General features: G+C 39.1%; 1 protein-coding gene across 4 annotated transcripts in view; it reads left to right on the top strand.

Moving 5' to 3' along the window:
• The window catches only part of ralgapa2 (Ral GTPase activating protein catalytic subunit alpha 2), a 789,870-nt gene that overhangs the window by 327,669 nt on the left and 442,858 nt on the right, over positions 1 to 19,343 (top strand). For all 4 annotated transcript variants that reach the window (XM_051925541.1, XM_051925545.1, XM_051925542.1 and 1 more), the window contains 2 exons: positions 2,623 to 2,721; positions 3,271 to 3,426. In XM_051925541.1, coding sequence (XP_051781501.1) covers positions 2,623 to 2,721; positions 3,271 to 3,426 — 255 coding nt within the window. The remainder of the gene's footprint in view (positions 1 to 2,622; positions 2,722 to 3,270; positions 3,427 to 19,343) is intronic.

The following is a 19,343-nucleotide window of genomic DNA, read 5'->3' as shown; positions in this document are numbered from 1 at the left end:
AACTGGATTTCCATTTTTTTCAATGGGGGAAGTTTGTTCTAGATACGAGAAATTCGCTATACAAGCTCAGTGCTGGAACGAATTAAACTTGTATCTAGAGGTTCCACTGTATATATATATACATATACATATATATATATATATATATATATATATATATATATATATATATATATATATATATATATATATATATATATATATATATGCTGCTGAAAAAAATTAAAGGAACACTTTTTAATCAGAGTATAGCATCAAGCCAATGAAGCTTCTGGGATATTGATCTGGTCAGTTAAGTAGCAGAGGTGGTTGTTAATCAGTTTCAGCTGCTTTGATGTTAATGAAATTAACAACAGGTGCACTAGAGGGGCCCCAATGAGACGACCCCCAAAAACATGAATGGTTTAATAGGTGGAGGCCACTGACGTTTTTCTCTCCTCATCTTTTCTGATAGTTTTTTCACTAGTTTTGCATTTGGCTATGGTCAGTGTCACTACTGGTAGCATAAGGCAATACCTGGACCCTACAGAGGTTGCGCAGGTAGTCCAGCTTCTCCAGGATGGTACATCAATATGTGCCATTGCCAGAAGGTTTGCTGTGTCTCCCAGCACAGTGTCAAGGGCAATGGAGGAGATTCCAGGAGACAGGCAGTTACTCTTAGAGAGGGCCGTAGAAGGTCCTTAACCCATCAGTAGGACCGGTATCTGCTCCTTTGGGCAAGGAGGAACAGGATGAGCACTGCCAGAGCCCTACAAAATGATCTCCAGCAGGCCACTGGTGTGGATGTCTCTGACCAAACAATCAGAAACAGACTTCGTGCTCACTATCCGGCACCGTGGAGCTCGATTGGCATTTGCCATAGAATACCAGAATTGGCAGGTCCACTACTGGCGCCCTGTGCTTTTCACAGATAAGAAGAAGTTCATCCTGAGCACATGTGACAGACGTGAAAGGGTCTGGAGAAGCCGTGGAGAACGTTATGCTGCATGAAACATCATTCAGCATGACCGGTTTTATGGTGGGTCAGTGATGGTCTGGGGGGGCATATCCATGGAGGGACACACAGATTTCTACAGGCTAGACAATGGGACCTTGACTGGCACCTTGACTGCCATTAGGTATCGGGGTGAAATCCTTGGACCCATTGTCAGACCCCATGCTGGTGCAGTGGGTTCTGGGTTCCTTCTGGTGCACGATAATGCCCAGCTTCATGTGGTGAGAGTATGCAGGCAGTTCCTGGAGGATGAAGGAATTGATACCATTGACTTGCCCCCATGCTTGCCTGACCTAAATCCAGTAGACATTATGTTTCGGTCCATCTGACGCCGCCAGGTTGCACCTCAGACTGTTCAGGAGCTCAGTGATGCCCTGGTCCAGATCTGGGAGGAGATCCCTCAGGACACCATTCGTCATCTCATTAGGAGCATCTCCTGACTTTGTCAAACATACATACAAGTACTTGGGGGCCATACAAATTACTGAGTACGATTTTGAGTTGCTGCAATGAAATTTCGTCAAAATGGACTATCCTTCCACATCTTTTTTTCACTTTGATCTTCAGGGTGTCTTCGAATTCAGCCCTATGTAGGTTGATAATTTTCATTTCCATCAAACGATGTGGCATCCTTTAGTTCCTAATACATTGCCCAGTCCATATCAGTATAGATATGCAGCATGATTTTTTTTTTCCCCATCGAGATCTGATGTGTTTTCAAAGTGTTCCTTTAATTTTTTGAGCATTTTACATAAAATAGTTTTTTTTCCTATTCAAGGAGAGTACAGTGATTGTAATACAATCTTTAAATAAAGCAGAATATATGCTTACTTAGGTTTCTTCAATACCTTACTTTGATGCTTTACAGATATTACATGGCATTGTTTCCATCACCTAGCTATACACTAATTTAGTAAAGCTGATATTGTAAATTCCATAAATAAGTGAATGAAAGATTAAAAAAACACTTGGCTAAAATTTTCTTGAGTATTGCAGTTGTTTTGGTATAATGTATAATTACAAAAGGGTAAATCATCTGGTGTTCTTTTCAATTGTGTCTGGCTGTTTAATTTCTTTTGTATGTGCTAAATGTGGATTTCTTTCTACTCAAGGCTGGATCGTGGTTTGATTCTTTGAATTTGAGACCACTGTGTTACATACCTTGCAAATAATGTATTATAGACCTGTTTCTAAATACTTTTGTCAGAATTGCACAATTTGTATAGTGTTGTGTAATGTACATTTGGGGATTTATTTATTTATTTCATTTTGCTACATCTTATCTCAATATATGTGTGTACTAAGTGGAAGTCTCAATTTCAGCATACCTTTTCTATACTTTCTTGACAGTTTTTTGGAGAGGGGGTTCTAATTGGAAATATTCTGATATAGGCAATCTTCATTTCTGGTACATGGATTAGGGCATTTATGGAGACAAGGTTTCCTACAGAGATTTAACTTTGCCTTTTTATTTATTATTATTTTTCTTTTATTGTACAGAGGGTCATTTTTATTATAGTTTGCATTGCCTCTTTACAGTTTACCTCATTAATTATCATTTGTGTTCTTTTTTCATGTATTGTTTATCTTTGTTTTTTTGATTAAACAAATATATATGTTTTTTTAAGATAAGAGACAATCTTGGGATCAGCACTGACAACCATTCTTCACCTCCAAGGCCTGTTCTTATCCCTCCCTTAAGAATGTTTGCATCATGGTTGTTCAAGGTAATTTAACATTTAATTTGTCTAGACGCTTTTTCTTCTCCTTTGGCTGTGCGGTCTACCAATTTAACATGTTTAATTTTGTTACATGAAGTTTTAAAATGTAAGTATTTTTTACTATATCTGTCCTTTTTTTCTCATCCTGGCAGAATGCAGTGAATTGATGCAACCTTTAATTAAATTAAGTAGAATATATGCCTACTTAGGTTTCTTCGATACCTTACTTTGATGATTTGAAGGTATTACAAGTCACTGATTCCATCACCTAGCTTTTCACATGATTGAATTAATTATTTAAAGAAGACAATGAAACAGCAACAAATGCATATTAGACATCAGAGTGAAATATATTTTAAAAACATTTTAGGCACCCAGCTGTTCCATTTTTTTAATTTTAAAAATAAAAAAGAATGTCAACTGTGGACTTGGCATCATCAAACCAAGCACAGTAATTGTTTCATTATGTTAGCTAATATTGTTTTGTATAAGATTTTTTTTTTTCCTTTAAAACCTTCAGACATTTACAGTTTCGTTTAACTCTTTATTTTTAAGGCAACTACACTGCCTTCTGAGTTTAAAGAAGGAAAACTTCAGGCATACCGGTTAATCTGTGAAATGATGACAAAAAGACAAGATGTCCTACCCAATTATGATTTCTTAGTTCATTTTTACTATGTGATGCACATGGCCTTCATGAGTAATGATCAGGTAAGGAAAGTTCTTAACAATTTTTCTGTTTGTAATCCCAATTTATTGTATTTCACCTCAGGGGTTTCTTAATGCAAAATATGTAGAGAAAGAATGCAGTACGTAAAATAAGAATACATTTTCTACTAACAAATCGGGGAAGGGTGCTGGATTTTTAACATTTCTTGCTGTCATTAAAGAAAAATATTATTTTATTTGTTTAGATTGGTTGTGAATTCAAATTGGGTCTGCCAGGTTTCTCCGTATCATAGTTTCTTCCAGTTTCCAATTGCTTTTGGATTGTGTAGGACACCGTACTTACTGACACTTTTGATTATTTTTGCAATTTTTTCCAAATGAAAGGCATACACTTCTAAGGGTAGTAATGCTTTGTCTCCTTTCATTTGATAATTGCCATTTTCTTGCCAGAACTGGAATTTACAACATTGTACAGTGTACTATTGTCCAAATAGTACTTCAGAGGGTGTAGTAACACAGTCTTTTCCCGCTCTTCTATAAAACAGAGGGGTTTTAAGTAATCAATAGAAGTTGGGACACCTGTACACATTTTTTGCAAGGTTTAATTTACTTTAATTGCTGTAGAACATCTGTAGGTTTTAACCAATTAGTTGTTCCCTGAAGAAGGCCCATTTATAATATTCTGATATTTCCTTTTTTCAGTTTTTGCTAACCTAAACTATAAATTTAATCCTCTGGCAGTTTACTGCTTACATTTTCACCATTTTAGATATTTTAAAACTTTTGTCTGGTAGTGTATATCATACACAAGTAATTTGGCATGTTCAAGATAGTAGCTGATAAGGAAATTTGAGTAAGGTTTTTCTACTCTGCAGCATGTGCATCTTGTTTGATGAATTCAAAGTATTAATAGCTTGTACTAGACAAGAATTAAACTCTGTGATATTGCAAAAGGGTGAATTTGAAGTCTATCATTTCATAAAGTATATTTGATTTCTATGGCTTAAACTTGTAAATTAGCATTTAGGCTCTGATCTTTGTATTCAGCTTGTCATACAAGTAGCTCATATTCCAGTTTCGGCATTCCTGCTTGCTGCACCTCTGCCAGTACCCATCAGTCAGCTGAAGGGTCATCAGCTGATATCCACTGTTTGCTGTAGTTTTGCCTTGTTTACCCCATGCATCTCCCAGAACACATTTCCCCGCCACTCCCTGCAGCTGCCCTTAATGGAGTGTTGACCATCAAACTTTGTACTTGCTTCGTAACCACAAGCAGTAGTTTGTTTTCTTTACCTCATCTGCCAGGTCTCTAGCCACCTTTCTTAACCTACTTATTGTTAGACCGAGGCATCACTTGGGCTGTAAAAACACTGCTACAAGCATTAATCTCTAATGTCACTTGGGCAACTGCATAGATGCGTCTAGTGTAAGCGTTAGACCCGAGGATCACTCGGGCTATAAAAATACCAACATCGTTAGTGCCGAGTGTTACTTAGGAAACAATATAGGCGTGTCTTGTGTAAGTGACAGGCTCGAGTGTTACCCAGGCAATGGTGCAGATGCGTCTTCTCCTAGCCTTATAATGCCATCTTGTAAAAAACATTTTTCAGCATCCCCAAGTGTTGCATGCTCTTGACAGTGATACGAGCAGTGATGATGAATTGAATCTATTTTCAGGCAGTGAAATTGAAACGGACAGTAAAATTGCAAGAGATTCTGATGACTCCGAAAGTGATGTTCGTGTCAGTCGCACATGTGCAGGGTAGTGTTCAAAAGCTGATCAATCAGGAAAGAACATCCACAAGGAATCACATTACTATTGTCCTGACTGTGATGTTTTTATTGTATTTTCACCATGCTTCAAGATATACCACTCAAACAACACATTGTGACAATATATACAGTATTGGCATTGTTTTTATTATTATTATTTGTATCATTATACTTTCTACACTTCTGACTTTGTACTTTCAGTGTTTTGCTCATTTAACAGTAGACTTATTAGATTTAATAAATATATTATTTTTCAAGCCAAAAAAGGCAACACTTTTTACATATTTTTTGAGAAAAAATGTTACGCTAAGGAGGTTAATTTTGGACTTGTCATGCTAATGCTACAAAGAAGTTGGATGGTTTTTGTGCTGACAAAACTCCTGCATCCAGCTTCTATGAGGTGAATGGTTACATTCCAATCAGCCACTTGCCATTCTGCTGCTAAACCGGAGTACTTTGCTGTTTTCTGATTATGTGCCAATGACATTCCTTTCTCCTAGGATATGGTCAGTTCCTTGATAAGGATCCTTTTTGCAACTGTTGACCACATCATGATGTCTGGCTTGAGGGTAGTTTTTGTGATCTTGTTGTGAGACAAGTGTGATCTTGTGCCACTGAGTTTGGTTGACGTCCTGGTCTCTTCATTAAGATTGTGTGTTTATATAACTTTTTGGTTATTGTTTTGTTTCATTGCTTGCATAGACTACTACCGCTTTGATTGCTTATGACAGGGGAACACTTTTGAACATTGGGAACCAGTTTACTTGTCTATTTTGACACGATCTACCTATTGACCCGTTGTGTCCAGGTGTGATTCTCCGTGAGATCCTACATGATGAGGGGATCAATGAGGGGAATAGTAACAAAGGAGTTACAGGAGCCAAACTGCAGCAATGGAGAAAGAAACACCACAGTAAGAGAGCTGGTGTGTAAAACAGACTGAAGAATAAACCACATCATCCTCTTCTACCCAGTATCCTGCTCGCAGATTTCCAGTCTCCCGAAAACAAGATGGATGATCAGGATTCATTTCAACAGGACATCAGGGATTGCCGTGTTCTTTGACTGAAACATGGCTTTCACCTGCAATACTGGACGGAGCAATAATCCCATCTGAATATTTTTCAGTCTTTCAGATGGACAGAATGGCTGAATCCAATAAAGTAAAATGTGGAGATGTCTATTTTATGATAAACTAGCAAAATACTCCCACTTCGCAGCGGCGAATTACTGCCTTAAAATTGTTATTAAGAAGAAAAGTAAACATTTTTAAACTGAGGGAAAATATACAAATAATTATTTGTTAAGGATCTCTTTGTATACCACATTGTCAGTTCGGCCCTCTGGTTGTAATATGACCAAGCTGTGCGCTGAGCTTACTCTTGAGCATGCAACGTACAGTTGGCCATGTGAAAAGCAATCTTGCCTCAAATCAATGCCAACCTTTCGTAGGGTTTGTCCCTGAGACTTATTAATTGTCATTGCGAAGCGGAGCCTTAGTGGAAATTGGAGGCGTTTGAATTGAAATGGGAGATCAGAGGGTATAATGGGGATGCGTGGAATAAAAACTCTCTCCCCTGAGCCACTGCCAGTAAAAATAGTCGCCTCAATTAGGTTCTTTTGCAGACACGTGACCTGAAGTCACGTGCCGTTACAAAGTTTCAGTGGCTGTATGCAAATCCACAATCGGCTTTTTTGAGCCAAACCTGTTGTTTTTTGTATGAGACACTTTTTATTATTGGGATCGTACCTAGAAACAGAAGCTCTATTAACTTGTGGATTTGCATGCGAATATTTATCAGCAACGTCTCTATTAACTTGTGGATTTGCCTGCTAGTATTTAGCGACAGCGTCTCTATGAACTTGTGGATTTGCCTGCGAGTATTTAGCGACAGCGTGTGTATTAACTTGTGGATTTTTCTGCGAGTATTTGGCGGCAGTGTCACAAAGTTGTTTCCGTCTAGCTGCATCAGAAAATGTACCACGATGTCTGACATGCCTCCTTTTTACTGTTTTCTCACAGCTTGGATTGCTGCTGTCGTAATCGGTTTGAGTTTCATGGTTTGTTTCAATTACGTTAGTATTTGCAGGACTTGTTGTGTTGAAGTGACATTCGGCATCTGTCAAGCATTGTAAGCATACAACCGGTTTCATCGATAACTTCACATCCAGCTTTTGAGAGTTGAAACATTCATAAACATTGAAGTGTCCACTACTCAAATCGTCACCTGTGAATCTAAGATGTTTAAGAGGCATTGGCGGTTCTCCAAACGTGTAAAATAGGCAGGCAGCCAACTACGTGGCAGGCGTGGGGATGGGGGACGCAATATAGGCAGGCAGCCAGCCAACTACGTGGGAGGCCGGGGGACACAACCCCGCCTCACACGGCGACCGAGCTGCAGGCTTTGGACGTATATATGTAAGTAGGATTCAGTTATGACCGTTACGCGTAGAATTTCGAAATGAAACCTGCTTAACTTTTGTAAGTAAGCTGAAAGGAATGAGCCTGCCAAATTTCAGCCTTATACCTACACTTATAGTCATTATCACCTATTTAAACCCTCAGGCTAATGTAGGTAAAGCCTAAACTCTATGATGTGCTTAGTAATCAAACACCTGGATGCATCGTTTATTATGGCAGAGGACTTTAACAAAGCTAACATGGGACGGATCATGCCTAACTTTCTCCAGCACATCACATACCCAACCAGAGGGAGAAACACACAGGACTATTGTTACACTCAGTTCAATTCAGGCTCTAAAGCAGGGGTCACCAACTCCCTTCCTGGAGGACCACCATGGCTTCAGGTTTTCATTCTAACCCTTTTCTTAATGAGTGACCTGTTTTCGCTGCTAATTAACTTCTTTTGAACTAATTTTAATTGACTTGTTCTTGAAGACTCAGACTGCTTAGTTGTTTCTTTTTCTTTAATTAGCAGCCAAACAATAATGAGATACAAAATGAGTCAATCATGTAATATCTGAAAATAAAGAAAGGTGAAGGTCTCAGGAATGTTGATCTGCCCAGGTCCCTAAAACATTTTAACAGTGCTCTTAGAAAGAGAAAATCCACAATTTCGAAATTGTCTGCAAATGCACCACGAGAGCAACAACAAAGCCACAAAATTAAAGAATGGGTTCAATTAAATTAAAGATAAGAATTGGCACCTCATTATTAGCTGAAAGTGGTTGGAGTTTGAGGCCCAGACTTAGTTGGTCTTCTGTTGGCTCACTCACTTCAAATTTTATTTCTGTTTGGGTGCTGTTTAAGGAAAGAAATGAAGCAGTTCAGGGGAACAAATCTTAAAAAAGCAATTCAATTAAAATGAATTCATAAGAAGTTAATTAGCAGCACAAACAGGACATTCATTAAAAAAAGGGTTCGAAAGAAAACCTGCAGCCACAGTGGTCCTCCAGAACTGGACTTGGTGACCCCTGCTTTAAAGCACTCCTGGCGACCCCTGGCTTTCAGCAGGTTGGACCACTGCGCCATTTTCCTTCTCCCCGAGTATAAACAATGCATTATAAGGGTTTCCGGTGACGAAAGAGATCAAATGCTGGTCCGCCCAATCTGAAGCCGTGCTACAAGACGCACTTGATGACTTGGAGTGGGATGCGTTCTGGTCAAGCTGTAATGATGTCAGCAAGTTTGCAGATGTGACTGTCAGCTTTGTTGTTATGCTAGTGAAGTCCATCATTCCATCAAGAACAATCCAGTGTTTCCCCAGTCAGAAGCTGTAAGTCGACAAAACCATCTGGGATGTGGTGAACGTGGTATTGCGGACTGGAAAGTATAGTGAGTACAAAGTAGCCTGCTACACTCTAAGGAAGGCTGTGAAGAAGGCAAAGAAGCAGCACAAGGAGAAAGTGGGGTCTAACTTCTATATGAGGGACTACAGGTCATGTGAACTGGAAGTGAATGCTGGCGTTTCTGTCTGCTGCGGCTCGCTGGTGCTCTTTTTGTGTATTTTTTTTATTTGCCTTTTACTCATTTTTTGCTTTTTGCATCGGCTCTGCCTTTCTCCTTTGCATTGGATTAAAAACTGATATCACGCATTCCTGTCCCTTGCTTCTTTCGGCCTTAACACTATCCCTCGTAGAACTGTTCTCTGCTGGTTGTAATCGGAAGTGGAAACTTTCTTGCTGTTTCTCTGCTCAGATATCTACCTTTGCTGAATAGGTGGTGGAAACTGCCCCTTGTCAATTGCTGAGTACTTGTGGAAATCCCAGTGGTGACGGTCTACTGGCTAATGTTATTTTAATTGGGCTGAGAGGGTACACAATGGATACATTCCTTTGCTGCCAATTTGGAATTTGCTTGGGTGATTTTTGGAATTCTACTATGAAAAACCTCAATTGGTTGTCATGGATTACTATGTCTACTCTGCTACCTAATGCAGTCACATCTACAAAACTAAAATACTCACCAGATGAATTGAATCGACATTTAAACAACTATGAATTACCTGCTGATCTCCTGCCTCACTGTGGCAATCTCCAACGTCCAAAGTATATTCCCCGGGGGTGTTGCCGTCATTTCTGTCTCAGCAGGAGTAACAGTGGGTCTATTCCTTCACTTTGGTCTGAAGGACGCTCTTGTCCACATATTTTTTGAGCGACGTGTTAATCATAACATGCTGATTCCTCTGGAAAATCTCTGGAATATGCGTCCATAGACACCTTGAAGTTTGGATTACTTAACACTCGATCTATCTCTAACAAAACTCTGCTGATTGGTGATTTTATTATAGACACTAAGATAGACTGCTTACGCCTTATGGAGACTTGGCAGCAACCGGGTGATTATTTTCATCTAAATCAAGTGCTCCCACCAGGGTTTGTCTGCATTTCTAAATCTCGTTCTTTGGGGAGGGGAGGCGCTCTCACAATAATTCAGCACAAAGACTTAAAATTATCACCAATATCTCTTCCATTGTATCCTTCCTTTGAACAGTTTGTTGGCAAACTCTGCAGACTTTCACCTACTATAATTACTGTGTTATATAGACCTCCTAAACTATCAAGTGTTTTTTTTCCAGAACTTTTTACTGTTTTAACTACTTTGTGTGCAGTGTCTCCAAATGTCATCCTTATGGGCAATTTAAGATTGACTTTGACACCTCAAGTGATGCACTCACAAATAATTTAATGAAATCCTTGACTGTTTTGATTTAATTCAATATGTGAAATTTTCAACTCATAACAAAGCTCATATTTTAGACAATTTTATTCCTACTGAATTACCCATCTTGGTAATGATTACATTTGATGTTAGCTTACCTCTCAGTAAAATAAAGGTTCAGCGTGTGATTTCATTTCTTAATGTCAATGTAATTATAGCCTGTTTCTCCTTCTGCTACCACACCTCCAGAATTAGTAGATCATTACAATGCAACTCTGTCTTCTGCCTTTGACGCACTAGCTCCCTTAAAAACATGGACTGTGTCATTTATTCACACTGCTCCCTGGTTTACACCTGAACACCGTCAGCTCAAGGCCATGGGCCGACAGTTGGAGCATCTAGCTAAGAAGGCAGGTCTTGTTGTACATAAGGAAATGTATTCAAATCATATGTTAACACTAGAATTCCTGAAGCCTACGAAAACACTCGTAATCCTGGCCCGCCTTAAATCCCTTTGCACCTCTCCATTAGCCTCTTTTGTTTTGTAAATGTGTTGATCAGTACAAGCAGCAAGCAGCCTGCTGTCCCATCCCCCGCCATAACGGACCTCAGCTCACGGGCAAAAAGTTCTCCCAGCTCAAGCCAAGGCTCCTTATCTGTGTGTGAGGTGAGGTGCCTGGAGTTGTATAGAGAAAATAATGCAGTATATTGTTATTTGGAATACATGCATTTCATGTGTGTTCCGTGTCTACAAAGGTCTGGGTAAGTGTAGGATGAAAGGAAATGAGAGAAGTGCAAGAAATACCGAACACATACCTAAAGCATAAACTTTTTATATGTTATTCTAATAATGATGAGAAGTGTATAATGTGTGAAGACTTTAGTCCAAATATCAAATAAACACATGCGCTTTTATTCAAAAATATAACCAAAGAAAAAAAAAAGCATTCAATTTACATGTGGCTGTCAATGAGTTAAAAACTCAAGCTCAAATGTCAGTCAACAGGGAGTTTACATGTATTCTTAAATGATGCAGAGGTAAGAAATGCTGCCTTATAACCCGAAGGTCCCGGGTTCAAGACCAGGCGCTCTGTGTTTTGAGTAGTGAGCTGCTATTATTATTATTATTTCTACAATATATAAAAACATACATTTGATTTGAGTCTGTAACAGCTGGTGTAAATTTGGCTACTTGTAAAAGTTAGCGCTTGTTTATTTATTATTCAGTTTTATTCTCTCAGTGACGTTCATGTGGTGCAACGAACTTGCCTCTCCGTCTTTGAGTTGATGGCATTTATCTCAATTTTTTTCACAAGAGCAGCACTGTGGCTGATGCCTGCTCAGAAGTGTTTGCTCTACTGGCAATCAGTGATACGATGTCCCGTGACTACTATCTGACTGGACAAAAGTAGGACCGCAGCAACAGAAGGCTTCTTCACAGCACTGTCGCCAGCTAATAGACTGCTGTAATGCAATGCAACTCTGCTTGGCACCATGAAGTAAAATGGGATACACACTGTCAGCATGGCACTGTCAGATCTAAGCACTAGCGTGGCAAATTGCTCGCATACTGAAGTGACTTTAGCTGCAGGTGGAAGTCCCATTTTACTTATGCATTGCTTACAACGTATTCAAGATTCTGCTAAGGATAATAACCTGTTCTAAATCCACTGAACATATTATACCTATCCTATCCCAAGTTCACTGGCTCCCTGTTTACTATTGAGTATAATACAAAATACTGCTCTTAACATTTAGAGCTCTCCACAGTCTTGCTCCTCCCTACCTTACTGATCTCCTATAAACTTATACTCTCTCTCACTCACTTAGATCTTCATCTGCAGCTCTACTTTCTGTTCCACACATCAAACTCTGTTCTGTGGGAGCTCAAGCATTCTCTCATAGTGCTCCTAAACTCTGGAATTCTTTTCCCTCTCATATCTGTCAACTAGACTTAACTTAACCCTAACTCTAACCCTAATTTTAAAACTGCCCTCAACACGTATCTCTTGAAACTGGCATACCAATTAAGAATTTAACACTGTCTGTTATCTTTGTTGTTTGCTACTACCTCTGTACCTTATTGCTATTTGATTTTATCATCCTCCTTGTTTTTATATCTTATTACAGTTGTTTAATTTCATCATAAGGTGACCTTGGGTGTTAAGAAAGGCACCTAATATAAATAAATATATAATTATTATTATTATTATTATTATTACTACAGACCATTACTGAAATTACAGGTAAAACCACTCTGTGAATTGACTGTCCTTTGGCTAACACCTTGAACGCTTCCTCTGTATGGTTTGACACTAACGGAGAGAGAATTAACATGCCAGTTAGTGAAGATAATAGAGCCAGTTCTAGCATTGCTCAGAACAGTGGAGATGAGGTCTCTGTTTTGGAGCGCAATGTCCTTCGTGCTGTGAGGTATGTGAACTTCAGGAAAGCATCAGGTTAAGATGGAATTTCTGGGCGCATTCTTAAATCTTATGCTGATTAGCTAGCTGGAGTGTTTACATCCATCTTCAATGACTCTTTAGCCCAGTCTGTGGTTGCTACCTATTTTAAAGCATCTGTTTTTGTACCCATACAAAAGAAAAACAAACCCACGTGCCTTAATGATTACTGCCCCATAGCATTCACGTCTTTTGTCATGAAGTACTTTGAGGGGATTATTAAAAATTCCATCTGATCCTTCCTTTCAAAGGACTTTGATACACACCAATTTGCATACAGTACAAACAGGTCTACAGATGATGCTATCTCGTATATTCTGCACACCTCTTTGTCCCATTTAGACAACAACAAGGTTAATTATATAAAAATTATGTAAGAGTGCACCATTTGAGGGTGATTTTGGAGAGTAAAAGGAAGCAGGGTTCTTGAAATTAGAATGAGAAAAAAAGTTTTGAAAAAAAGAAATAAACAAAAGTGAAGGCTATTGCTGATTTTTGAGACGTTAACAAGGAGGATAAAACGGGAAGCCTCTGCACTGCCGATGAGTTTATGGAGAGCAGGTTGGCAGGCAAGAGCTCCAAGAGGTGGTTACATTCTTATCAGCTAGCAGGCTGAAAGGCAGAGCTGAGGAGAGGGTGAGAGAGGCCATAACAGCAGGTGAAATGATGGAATTCCAATGTGGTGGCATCTGGGAAAGAGGACAGCACCCTAGGAGTTGCAGTGATTGATGCAGGGTGTGACAGGCTGCGTCCATGGGGCATCCAGGGGTCCTGACAAGAACAGAGGATGGGAAAGAGGACTGTTCATGGATTTTACCTTACCGATTTTAATTTTAACATTTATTGGATTTTACTTGGATCACTCTGACATTGATAGATTTATGGCATCAGTGCTTGGCATCAGCACTGTTTTGTACATTTGTTTCGAATGCACTTTAATTTTTGCATGTTTTGAATAAACCGTTACTTGTTTTTGCTAGGTAAGACTATCGATGTCCTTGGAAGTGGGCAGTACCAAGGCTGTAAGCACTAACAGAATCACAGGTCTCAGCTGGAAAAAAACAGCTGCCTCCCATGACCAGCTCTTTCTTTTTTAGATCCACATCCCTGGCGCGGCTTTTTCATATACACTTGAAATAACCGCATATTGTTTATTAGTTTAAGGCATCTGATTGTAATTAACCTGTAACAATATAATGGTCCATGGAATAGCCAAACTATTCCATATACCATAGCTGCTATAGTGTTGTTACTCTCTGTTTTGTCTCTCACTGCACTTTCTTCTTCTTCTTCTTTTAGCTGCTCCCAATAGGGGTTGCCACAGCGGATCATCTTTTTCCATATTGCTCTCACTGCACCACTTGGAGTATTTATATCACTGTATCTGAGTGTGGAATCACAGCTCTACAGCAGGTGATCGGAAAGAGAATTATCGCTATACAGCATTTAGCGCACGCTGCCTCAGTCAGGCTGCATATTTGAACTGCTCTCATACGGCAAACGCTTCAGAACCTTTCCTGTACGGACCTCGCAGTTCAGAAACAGTTTCATCCCAAGAACTATAAACACACTCAATCAGTCTATCAAGTGCTCCTTGTAGAACTGTTTGTACTTATTAGTACAATCACCTCACTGTAAACTTGCGATACAGTTATAATATTGCACAACCTGAGCCACTTTATAAAGCGCGTATTTACATATGATGACTATATCATTTTTAAGATGAAATGCAGCAAAATATGTTTTATTACATTATACAGATAAAATTTTAACATTATTTAAATAATCTATATTGTTAATAATTAAACGTGAGGACACGGTGTTGCAGCGCTAGTGACGAGCTGGCGCCCATTCAGGGATTGTTCCTGCCTTGCGCTGTATTCTTGCTGGGACTGGCGCTACACTGAATGGATAGACGGATAGAATAATTGAACATGTACTACGAAGATATTTCAATGTTCCTTAAAAGTTTTGAAGAATCGGCGTGCTAAACCTACAGATGGCTTGACATCTATTACAGAGCTGATCGTGGGGCAATTGGGTACTTGGAGAAAGAAAGGGAAGGACAGGATTGGAGGTTAGTACGTTGAAAGAGACAGTACTGCTGCAATAAATTATTTCATCGAAGGTTGCGCACAGCGCAGCAAGCATCTTGTGGGAGGCAGGAACAATCTCTGGACGAGACGCCAGTTCGTCACTATCACTGCGCCACCATGTTCCCATGTTTAATAACATGCTTTAATTCCTATCATCATGAAAATGATAACAAGTATACATCTCAGTATTTAAATTATTCAGAGAGCTCTTATATCACGAATGTAATGGATTCTATGTCCTGTCAGAGGAAGAGAAAGCCAGTTTAAGAATCACATAGTGATTCACACACATAGAGTGCATAGAAGAATGCATACAATACAAAGCATTTAACATGCTACTTTATTTACAATGGTATTTGAGAAACTAGTAAATTAAAGATTTTAAAATGAAGTTTATAATGTTCTACTTTAATGAAAATAAACTATGTGATTAAAATGGAAATTTCAAGATTAAAATTCAGTGCTTTTTTTCCCACTGTATGCCAATTTTATTTTTTTTTCTTTTCTCTGTACCCTAATAAGCTTTCATATGACACTCAGACGGTAGGCTACGACTCACTTTTTCACGGCGACTTTGATATCTGACAACTTCATTTTTATTTCGGGCACTGTGCGACTTTGTGAACTTGATCTTTTGAGTTTCTCCGACACTCTATATCACTCAATCAACTTCCTTTTGTTGTTTATACCACTGTTTAAACCAACAAAAAGTACGTTTTTCCTTGCCTCCACTTGGTATTCGCTGAAATTCTTTTATTTCTCCCCGTGCTTTTGCCATTGCCTTTTCACAGATTGCTGAGCTTAACGGCTATTTATATTGATTTGCATATTCAAATAGGCGTAATTATGGGAGGAGTTTGGGGAGTGGCAGCAGTGCATGTGCGTTACTTTTCACACTGACCGGGATTTATGGAGCGGAAGAATGTGGAAGTTGGTGTTCGCACAGATTTATGCATCTGGATTTTTTTGTATGTACGAACATTTCCGCTTTTGTCCGTACATCATGTTATAGTGTGAATTCTACGCACAGCATTATGCATGAGGCCTCTGGGCATATATCCCAGGCCTTGTCATGTGTAAGAAGAGAAGTTAGCTTCCATGCCACATTCCTTCATATGTTATACACCTGTCTTGACAAATTAAACGTGGTTGGGTTTTACAGCAACTGAGGGATTATTCACCCCCATCCTGCAGCTATCCATGAGCTCAACCAACTTTGTCAGGACCTGGTTGTGCTGCCTCCTGAAAGTCCCCTGTGTCAGTGCAAACTTGTATTCTGAAAGGATGTGTTGGAGGCTTGCATTGATGCTGGGACAGAGTGGGCAATTGTCTTAATTTCCAAACCACTGGCCGAGGCTCCAGGGCCATGGTAGGTTATTGTAGGTTGCCCTCATCAGTAAGCTGAGCAGTGCTTGTGGGATTTCCAGATGTCTGCCCAGCTCTGTCCTTCTACTTATGATGGTTTCACACTGTCCAGGCTCGCTGGCAGCACTGTGACACAGCTTCCACCAAGTCCAGGCTCGCTGGCTGCACTGCGACACTGCTTTTATTATGTAACATTCTTATTCCATACTGGTGATTTCCTCCACAACCATGGTCTGTCTCTGTTTCATTGTGGTTTTGGAATAGCACTGCATGGGCTGTCCCTCACCCAACCCTATGTGACCAGCCTGCACTCTTCCTAGGCCCTTTCTGTGTTACAGCTTGCTGATGGCTTAGTCCACTTTCTCTTGTGTCCACTTACAGGTAGTGTGGATAGTCACCTTCACGTTCTACATGAGCTGATTGGTGGATTTGTAGGATTTTTGATGATTAATAATCAATAAGATGGTCACTTAAGAGGATGCCATAATAATGTGGGATTTGAAAAAGAAATTTTAACTTGGTTAATTAATTATCAGTTTTGCTGTAAGAATTACTGGTAATTAATCAAATACTTTGGCAAGCCTTTTAGTTTATTTACCTTACCTTTTTCTGTTGTAGGAGGTAGGTTCTTATCTTTAGACTTATATCTAAGTAACACTCGCTTTAAGAAACAGAATAATACAATTTATTGATAAACACAAGGATTATAGAAATAACTGCATATACTGTATATGTTGACATCGAAGACTGGACAGAGACTGACTAGACAGACTAACATATAACATATAGGCTGTCTGTTTAGTGGTATTTAGAGTTATACTTTATCTTGGCACAGATAAATAGTTTTACGATACCAAGTCTTAATGATGTCCAATGTTGTGTGGAGCTGTTACTTTGTGTTCATGTGGAAGATTCTTTAAGCGTTGGAGTACACTTTTTCTCTTTGCTACATGAACCTTGTCAGTGCTGTGCCGCTGCTGCTTCCCAAGCTTGCCTTCTGCTGTCTTTTGCCACTTCATAGGGAAAAGGCATGATTAATTCTGGCCCAAGAGTTCAGATGCTGAAGTTCACTTCTTGAAGTAATGGCTTCTTGGCCTTGCCAGACTATTTCCACACAGCCTTGGCTTTACTGACTGGGTCTCAGCTTCAAGTTGATAAATAGAAGAAAATTTCACCTTTTCTGCTCCTCATGGAGGTGGTGGCTCATAACTTATTGTGTTTCTGAGACCAGGTTTCAGAAGGTTATTTTACATATTTTTTCCCCATCTTTAAGAGAATCGCCGGGGAGTTCAGTTAGTGTTGAGTGAATATCCCAGAGAGCTTCTTCATGATGGTGCAGAGAGTTTTTAAGGATTTGTTGAAGCTTCTCTTTATTTGATTAAAGTCATTTCCAGTTATAAAAATCAGTGCTTTCTAATAGGCAAGTTCTTCTGTCCATCTTAGTTATTACCCCTTTAACACTAGAATCCCTGAAGCTTACAATTTTCTTCGTTAGATTGACCTCCTTAAATTTTCCTGACATATGCCAGGAAGCTTGTAGCTCCTTATCACAGCACTAATAACCTGTTTTTATTTTGCAAATGTGTGGTTTAGCAGAACGCAGCCTTTTACACCAACCACCCCTCATTCTGTCAGATGAAGGCACCACCCTGCTTCAATCCTTAAAACTGAAGTCTGTGTTGAAGTGTTTATCTGGCGATATGTTTGTAAGGAATTATGTAGGTAATGAAATACCGTTATTTGAAATGCATACATTTTACGTGTCTTCCGTGTCTACAACGATCTGTGTAAATATAGAATTACAGAGGAAATGCGAGGCAAGAAATGCTGAGCACATGGCTAAAACAGAAAATGTTTTCATATGTTATAGTAATAACGACAGAAAATGTTTTCATATATTACACTATAATGTAGTCATTCAAATGACACGTTAATGTGAATGTCCGTGTGTTTTTAATACAACACACAAGAGATGATATCCTTGGAAAGGACAAAAAATCTTTGATACAAGAGCCTAACACTGCAGACTAACAAGCCATAAAAATAAATACGGTCTGAGATTGGCAAGGATTGTTTTCTTATTAAACAATTGGATTTGAACAAAAACCTTCAGACACTGCGGCCCTCCAGGGCTGACAGTGCCTACCCCTGGTTTACAGCAGTATTCATTTATGTAATTGAAAATTTCATCCATCCATCCATTTTCCAACCCACTGAATCCGAACACAGGGTCACGGGGGTCTGCTGGAACCAATCCCAGCCAACACAGGGTGCAAGGCAGGAACTAATCCTGGGAAAACTTCAATTCTGGCATTTATTAGCCCCACCCCATTATTTGGAGAGTTGCCATACAACATTATCGATTATAGGGATTCTTAATATACTGCCATTGAAAAAGTGGCAAAGAAACCAGTTTTTAAAAATGGTTCAGTACCAGCATTTTGGTAATTTTGATACTGGAAGTAAATAAACAGTTTTGAAAGATATTGTTCTCTGGTCTTCATTCTTTTGCTCCCCAGCACGCTGCAGACTCCACAGGGGAGAAACCCTCCCTTGCCCCTTTTAACACACTAGAGCAGTGTTTCTTAAACTATGGGCTGTGACTTAGGTCACAGACATGTTTTTTAATTCGTCACTACATGATTGTGTGGTAAAATTACAAAAGTTCATTCAAGTGTAAATTCTTTGTCAACTGATGTGTTTGCTGCTGTTTATTATACTTTTTTTTGCGGCAGTATGTGAAACCACATCATTGATACATTGATGAAAACTTTTGTTTGTGTGGCACAAAAATGTAATATGTTTTCCTCAACTCCCATCTCACAACATATTGAGCAGTCAGTCTGAGAAGACTGACAGCAAAGGTGCATATAAGAAAAAAGCTAGGGAGGATGAACTGACTAAAGAGTTTGTGAGGAGAAGAAACTGTGACACTAGATTGAAATGTCAAAATGAAAATAACAGGTACAGGACAATGATGTGACAATTTTCAGGGTGCTATGAAGGCTGAGTGAATTGGGTGATATAAACATTCAGAAAAAATGCCAGTTGGTAGAGTTAAATTATTTCATTTTATTATTTTATTTTATTTTTATTAGAGACTAAAGGAACAACTGCTCAAAACAGGCCACACATGCCCAC

Source organism: Erpetoichthys calabaricus, chromosome 3 (genome assembly GCF_900747795.2).
Source record: "Erpetoichthys calabaricus chromosome 3, fErpCal1.3, whole genome shotgun sequence".
NCBI classification, from domain to species: Eukaryota; Metazoa; Chordata; class Cladistia; order Polypteriformes; family Polypteridae; genus Erpetoichthys; species Erpetoichthys calabaricus.
Note: the sequence above shows the minus strand (reverse complement) of the source record. Positions and strands in the feature narration are given on the sequence as shown.